This window comes from Hemiscyllium ocellatum, chromosome 3 (assembly GCF_020745735.1).
Source record: "Hemiscyllium ocellatum isolate sHemOce1 chromosome 3, sHemOce1.pat.X.cur, whole genome shotgun sequence".
Lineage (NCBI taxonomy): Eukaryota > Metazoa > Chordata > Chondrichthyes > Orectolobiformes > Hemiscylliidae > Hemiscyllium > Hemiscyllium ocellatum.
Window position 1 is genome coordinate 17779929 of NC_083403.1, and position 7503 is coordinate 17787431.

The window sequence follows — 7503 nt, forward strand, 5'->3', positions numbered from 1 at the left end:
GGTGGTGGGTGTGATGGGGGTGGTGGGGGTGTGTGTGTGATGGGGGTGGTGGGGGTGTGTGTGTGATGGGGGTGGTGGGGGTGTGTGTGTGATGGGGGGGGTGTGTGTGTGATGGGGGTGGGTGGGGGTGTGTGATGGGGGTGGGGTGTGTGGGTGTGATGGGGGTGGGTGGGGTGTGTGGTGGGGTGTGTGTGTGATGGTGTGGTGGGGGGTGTGTGTGTGATGGGGGTGGGGTGTGTGGGTGTGATGGGGGTGGGGTGTGTGGGTGTGATGGGGGTGGGGTGTGTGGGTGTGATGGGGGTGGGTGTGTGGGGTGGTGGGTGTGTGTGATGGGGGTGGGTGTGTGTGATGGGGGTGGGGTGTGTGGGTGGTGGGTGTGTGTGTGATGGGTGTGGGGGTGTGTGTGTGATGGGGGTGGTGGGGGTGTGTGTGTGATGGGGGTGGTGGGGGTGTGTGTGTGATGGGGGTGGTGGGGGTGTGTGTGTGATGGGGGTGGTGGGGTGTGGGTGTGATGGGGGTGGGTGTGATGGGGGTGGGTGTGTGGGTGTGCTGGTGGGGTGTGTGTGTGATGGGGGTGGGGTGTGTGGGTGTGATGGGGGTGGGGTGTGTGGGTGTGATGGGGGTGGTGGGTGTGTGTGATGGGGGTGGGGTGTGTGGGTGTGATGGGGGTGGTGGGTGTGTGTGTGTGATGGGGGTGGTGGGTGTGTGTGTGTGATGGGGTTGGTGGGTGTGTGTGTGTGTGTGTGTGTGTGTGATGGGGCGAGCGGATGTGTGTGTGTGGGGGGGGGCGGGCGGGCGTGTGATGGGGTGGGCGGGTGAGTGTGATGGGGCTGGCGGGTGGGGGTGATGGGGCTGGCGGGTGGGGGTGATGGGGCTGGGTGTGTCTGGGGGTGGTGGGTGGGTGTGATGGGGCTGGGAGTGTCTGGTGGGGGGATGTGTGTGATGGGGGTGGTGGGTGTGTGTGTGTGATGGGGGTGGTGGGTGTGTGTGTGTGATGGGGGTGGTGGGTGTGTGTGTGTGTGATGGGGGTGGTGGGTGTGTGTGTGTGATGGGGTTGGTGGGTGTGTGTGTGTGATGGGGCAAGCGGGTGTGTGTGTGTGTGGGGGCGGGCGGGTGATGGGGCGGGCGGGTGAGTGTGATGGGGCTGGCGGGTGGGTGTGATGGGGATGGGTGTGTCTGGGGGTGGTGGGTGGGTGTGATGGGGCTGGGTGTGTCTGGTGGGGGGATGTGTGTGAGGGGGTGGTGGGTGTGTGTGTGTGATGGGGCGGGCGGGTGTGTGTGTGTGATGGGGCGGGCGGGTGTGTGTGTGTGATGGGCGGGCGGGTGTGTGTGTGTGATGGGGCGGGCGGGTGAGTGTGATGGGGCTGGCGGGTGGGTGTGATGGGGCTGGCGGGTGAGTGTGATGGGGCTGGCGGGTGAGTGTGGGTGGTGGGTGTGTGATGGGGTGGGAGGTGTGGGTGGTGGGTGTGTGATGGGGCGGGCGGGTGTGTGTGAGATGGTGCGGGCGGGTGATGGGGCGGGCGGGTGAGTGTGATGGGGCTGGCGGGTGAGTGTGTTGGGGTGATGGGTGTGGGTGGTGGGTGTGTGATGGGGTGGGGGGTGTGGGTGGTGGGTGTGTGATGGGGTAGGGGTGTGCGCGATGTGGGTGGGTGTGTGTGGGATGGGGGTGGTGGGTGTGTGTGGGATGGGGGTGGTGGGTGTGTGGGATGGAGGTGGTGGGGGTGTGGGATGGAGGTGGTGGGGGTGTGGGATGGAGGTGGTGGGGGTGTGGGATGGAGGGGTGGGGGTGTGGGATGGAGGTGGTGGGGGTGTGGGATGGAGGTGGTGGGGGTGTGGGATGGAGGTGGTGGGGGTGTGGGATGGAGGTGGTGGGGGTGTGGGATGGAGGTGGTGGGGGTGTGGGATGGAGGTGGTGGGGGTGTGGGATGGAGGTGGTGGGGTGTGGGATGGAGGTGGTGGGGGTGTGGGATGGAGGTGGTGGGGGTGTGGGATGGGGGTGGTGGGGGTGTGGGATGGGGGAGGTGGGGGTGTGGGATGGGGGTGGTGGGGGTGTGGGATGGGGGTGGTGGGGGTGTGGGATGGGGTGGTGGGGGTGTGATGGGGGTGGGAGGTGTGTGGTGTGGGTGGGTATGTGTGTGTGATGGGGCTGGTGGGGGTGTGTGATGGGGCTGGTGGGGGTGTGTGATGGGTGTGTGTGATGGGGGTGGTGGGGTGTGTGATGGGGCTGGTGGGGGTGTGGGATGGGGCTGGTGGGTGTGGGTGATGGGGCTGGTGGGTGTGTGGGATGGGGCTAGTGGGGGTGTGGGATGGGGGTGGTGGGGGTGTGGGATGGGGGTGGTGGGGTGTGGGATGGGGGTGGTGGGGTGTGGGATGGGGGTGGTGGGGGTGTGTGATGGGGTAGGGTGGTGATGGTAGGGGGTGTGGGTGGTGGGTGTGTGTGGGGTGGGTGTGTGTGTGATGGGGTGGGTGCGTGTGATGGGGCTGGCGGGTGAGTGTGATGGGGCTGGCGGGTGAGTGTGATGGGGCTGGCGGGTGAGTGTGATGGGGGTGGTGGATGTGTGTGTGATGGGGCTGGCGGGTGTGTGAGATGGGGTGGGGGGTGTGTGATGTGTGATGGGGTGGGGGGTGTGTGTGATGGGGTGGGGGTGTGTGTGATGGGGGTGTGGGTGGTGGGTGTGCGATGGGGTGGGGGTGGGTGTGATGTGGGTGAGTGGGTGTGTGATGGGGTGGGGGTGTGTGTGATGTAGGTGGGTATGTGTGTGATGGGGCTGGCGGGTGTGTGTGATGGGGCTGGCGGGTGTGTGTGATGGGGCTGGCGGGTGTGTGTGATGGGGCTGGCGGTGTGTGTGATGGGGCTGGCGGGTGTGTGTGATGGGGCTGGCGGGTGAGTGTGATGGGGCTGGCGGGTGAGTGTGATGGGGGTGGTGGATGTGTGTGTGATGGGGCTGGCGGGTGTGTGTGATGGGGTGGGGGGTGTGTGATGTGGATGGGTGGGGTGTGTGTGTGATGGGGTGGGGGTGTGTGTGATGGGGGTGTGGGGTGGTGGGTGTGCGATGGGGTGGGGGTGGGTGTGATGTGGGTGAGTGGGTGTGTGATGGGGTGGGGTGTGTGTGATGTAGGTGGGTATGTGTGTGATGGGGCTGGCGGGTGTGTGTGATGGGGCTGGCGGGGTGTGTGTGATGGGGCTGGCGGGTGTGTGTGATGGGGCTGGCGGGTGTGTGTGATGGGGCTGGCGGGTGTGTGTGATGGGGCTGGCGGGTGTGTGTGATGGGGCTGGCGGGTGTGTGTGATGGGGCTGGCGGGTGTGTGTGATGGGGCTGGCGGTGTGTGTGATGGGGCTGGCGGGTGTGTGTGATGGGGCTGGCGGGTGTGTGTGATGGGGCTGGCGGGTGTGTGTGATGGGGCTGGCGGGTGTGTGTGATGGGGCTGGCGGGTGTGTGTGATGGGGCTGGCGGGTGTGTGTGATGGGGCTGGCGGGTGTGTGTGATGGGGCTGGCGGGTGTGTGTGATGGGGCTGGCGGTGTGTGTGATGGGGCTGGCGGGTGTGTGTGATGGGGCTGGCGGGTGTGTGTGATGGGGCTGGCGGGTGTGTGTGTGATGGGGCTGGCGGGTGTGTGTGATGGGGCTGGCGGGTGTGTGTGATGGGGCTGGCGGGTGTGTGTGATGGGGCTGGCGGGTGTGTGTGATGGGGCTGGCGGGTGTGTGTGATGGGGCTGGCGGTGTGTGTGATGGGGCTGGCGGGTGTGTGTGATGGGGCTGGCGGGTGTGTGTGATGGGGCTGGCGGGTGTGTGTGATGGGGCTGGCGGGTGTGTGTGATGGGGCTGGCGGGTGTGTGTGATGGGGCTGGCGGGTGTGTGTGATGGGGCTGGGGGTGTGTGTGATGGGGCTGGCGGGTGTGTGTGATGGGGCTGGCGGTGTGTGTGATGGGGCTGGCGGGTGTGTGTGATGGGGCTGGCGGGTGTGTGTGATGGGGCTGGCGGGTGTGTGTGATGGGGCTGGCGGGTGTGTGTGATGGGGCTGGCGGGTGTGTGTGATGGGGCTGGCGGGTGTGTGTGATGGGGCTGGCGGGTGTGTGTGATGGGGCTGGCGGGTGTGTGTGATGGGGCTGGCGGTGTGTGTGATGGGGCTGGCGGGTGTGTGTGTGATGGGGCTGGCGGGTGTGTGTGATGGGGCTGGCGGGTGTGTGTGATGGGGCTGGCGGGTGTGTGTGATGGGGCTGGCGGGTGTGTGTGATGGGGCTGGCGGTGTGTGTGATGGGGCTGGCGGGTGTGTGAGATGGGGCTGGCGGGTGTGTGTGATGGGGCTGGCGGGTGTGTGTGATGGGGCTGGCGGGTGTGTGTGATGAGGCTGGCGGGTGTGTGTGATGGGGCTGGCGGTGTGTGTGATGGGGCTGGCGGGTGTGTGTGATGGGGGTGGTGGGTGTGTGTGATGGGGGTGGGTGTGGGTGGTGGGTGTGTGTGATGGGGTGGGGGGTGTGTGATGGGGTGTGTGTGATGGGGTGGGGGGTGTGTGATGGGGTGGGGGGTGTGTGATGGGGTGGGGGGTGTGGGTGGGGGGTGTGTGTGATGGGGGTGGCGGGTGTGTGTGATGGGGGTGGTGGGTGTGTCTGGTGGGGTGGGTGTGTGATGGGGTGGTGGGTGTGTGATGGGGGTGGGGGCGTGTGATGGGGTGGGGGCGTGTGATGGGGGTGGGGGCGTGTGATGGGGGTGGGGGCGTGTGATGGGGGTGGGGGCGTGTGATGGGGGTGGGGGCGTGTGATGGGGGTGGGGGCGTGTGATGGGGTGGTGGGTGGGTATGTGTGTGATGGGGTGGGGGGTGTGTGATGGGGTGGGGGTGTGTGATGGGGTGGGGGTGTGTGATGGGGTGGGGGTGTGGGTGGGGGGTGTGTGTGATGGGGTGGTGGGTGTGTCTGGTGGGTGGGTGTGTGATGGGGTGGTGGGAGTGTGATGGGGGTGGGGGCGTGTGATGGGGGTGGGGGCGTGTGATGGGGTGGGGGCGTGTGATGGGGGTGGGGGCGTGTGATGGGTGGGTATGTGTGTGATGGGGTGGTGGGTGTGTGATGGGGGTGGGGGAGTGTGATGGGGGTGGGGGAGTGTGATGGGGGTGGGGGGAGTGTGATGGGGGTGGGGGAGTGTGATGGGGGTGGGGGAGTGTGATGGGGGTGGTGGGTGTGTGATGGGGTGGTGGGTGTGTGATGGGGTTGATGGGGGTGGGAGCGTGTGATGGGGGTGGGGGCGTGTGATGGGGGTGGGGGCGTGTGATGGGGGTGGGGGCGTGTGATGGGGGTGGGGGCGTGTGATGGGGTGGGTGGGTATGTGTGTGATGGGGTGGTGGGTGTGTGATGGGGGTGGTGGGGGTGTGTGATGGGGGTGGGGGAGTGTGGTTGGTGGGGGGAGTGTGATGGGGTGGTGGGTGTGTGTGATGGGGTGGTGGGTGTGTCTGGTGGGGTGGGTGTGTGATGGGGTGGTGGGTGTGTGATGGGGGTGGGGGCGTGTGATGGGGGTGGGGGCGTGTGATGGGGGTGGGGGCGAGTGATGGGGGTGGGGGCGTGTGATGGGGTGGTGGGTGGGTATGTGTGTGATGGGGTGGTGGGTGTGTGATGGGGGTGGGGGAGTGTGATGGGGGTGGGGGAGTGTGATGGGGGTGAGTGTGATGGGGGTGGGGGCGTGTGATGGGGGTGGTGGGAGTGTGTGATGGGGGTGGTGGGGGTGTGTGATGGGGGTGGGGGAGTGTGGTTGGTGGGGGGGAGTGTGATGGGGGTGGTGGGGGTGTGATGGGGTGGTGGGTGGGTATGTGTGTGATGGGGTGGTGGGTGTGTGATGGGGGTGGTGGGAGTGTGTGATGGGGGTGGTGGGGGTGTGTGATGGGGGTGGGGGAGTGTGGTTGGTGGGGGGAGTGTGATGGGGGTGGTGGGGGTGTGATGGGGTGGTGGGTGTGTGTGATGGGGTGGTGGGTGTGTCTGGTGGGGTGGGTGTGTGATGGGGTGGTGGGTGTGTGATGGGGGTGGGGGAGTGTGATGGGGGTGGGGGCGTGTGATGGGGGTGGGGGCGTGTGATGGGGTGGTGGGTGGGTATGTGTGTGATGGGGTGGTGGGTGTGTGATAGGGTGGGGGGTGTGTGATAGGGTGGGGGGTGTGTGATGGGGGTGGCGGGTGTGTGTGATGGGTGGGGTGGGTGTGTGATGGGGGTGGGGGAGTGTGATGGGGGTGGGGGAGTGTGATGGGGTTGATGGGGGTGGGAGCGTGTGATGGGGGTGGGAGCGTGTGATGGGGGTGGGGGCGTGTGATGGGGGTGGGGGCGTGTGATGGGGGTGGTGGGAGTGTGTGATGGGGGTGGGGGGTGTGTGTGATGGGGGTGGGGGGTGTGTGTGATGGGGGTGGGGGGTGTGTGTGATGGGGGTGGGGGGTTGTGTGTGATGGGGGTGGGGGGGGTGTGATGGGGGGGGTGGGTGTGATGGGGGTGGGGGGGGGTGTGATGGGGGTGGGGTGTGTGTGATGGGGGTGGGGGGGTGTGTGTGTGATGGGGTTGGGGGGGGTGTGATGGGGGTGGGGGGGTGTGATGGGGGTGGGGGGGGTGTGATGGGGGTTGGGGGGTGTGATGGGGGTGGGGGGGGTGTGATGGGGGTGGGGTGTGGTGTGGTGGGGATTGCAGTGAGAGCTCGGACGGACAGTGACCCTACTACAAGCTGCTCCCCTCTCGGTCCGGGACCCTTCACCCACCTGAGTGGCGGACAGTTTGAGCAGCACCTCCTCCCTCAGCAGCGGCTCCAGACCGCGGCTGGCGGTGCAGAAATACCGGCTCGCGCTCCAACCGCCGCCTCCCGCCATCCGGGACTCAGCAGCAACTCGGAGCCTAGGCCCGGTTGTCAAGGCAACCTCACCGGAAACATGCCGCCCCCTCAACAGGAAGTGACGCGGACTGGAGCGAATTTCAAACTCAAACCGTCCAAAGAGCAGCAACAACTTGGGGAGTATCCCACCTCATACATTCCCGGCAGGCTGCATCCCAGGAGCAGGGAAATCGACATTTCTGGCAGACGCTCCTCATCAGAGACTGAAGGCAGAGAGCCTGCAGGATGGAGGCAGTAGTGAGGGGGATGTGGGGGAGGTAGCCTACAGTACAATAGGTGAATGGGGTTGGGGATGGAGGTGATAGGTCAGAGAGGAGGGTGGGGTGGGTAGGTGGGAAGGACGATGACAACACCTCATCTTCTGCCTCGGGACCCTCCAACCCCAGGGCATCAATGTGGGCTTCACCAGTTTCCTAATTTCCCCTCCCCCATCTTACCCTCGCTCCAACCTTCCAGCTCATCACCTGTCAATCTCCCTTCCCACCTATCCACTCCACCGTCCTCTCTGACCTATCACCTTTATCCCCACCTCCACCCACCTCCTGTACTCTTTGCTACCTTCTCCCCAGCCCCACCCCCCTCCCATTTATCTCTCCACTCTGGAAGCTCCCCTGCTTCTATCCCTGATGAAGGGCTTTTGCCCAAAACATTGA

The 7503-nt window shown here is 66.1% G+C and overlaps 1 protein-coding gene across 4 annotated transcripts in view; it reads right to left on the minus strand.

Moving 5' to 3' along the window:
- Positions 1 to 6856, minus strand: part of thumpd2 (THUMP domain containing 2) — a 59482-nt gene extending 52626 nt beyond the window's left edge. For all 4 annotated transcript variants that reach the window (XM_060855881.1, XM_060855880.1, XM_060855879.1 and 1 more), the window contains exon 1: positions 6720 to 6856. In XM_060855881.1, the coding sequence (XP_060711864.1) occupies positions 6720 to 6827 (108 nt within the window). In that variant the 5' untranslated portion in view covers positions 6828 to 6856. The remainder of the gene's footprint in view (positions 1 to 6719) is intronic.
- Between the last annotated feature and the right edge of the window lie 647 nt (positions 6857 to 7503).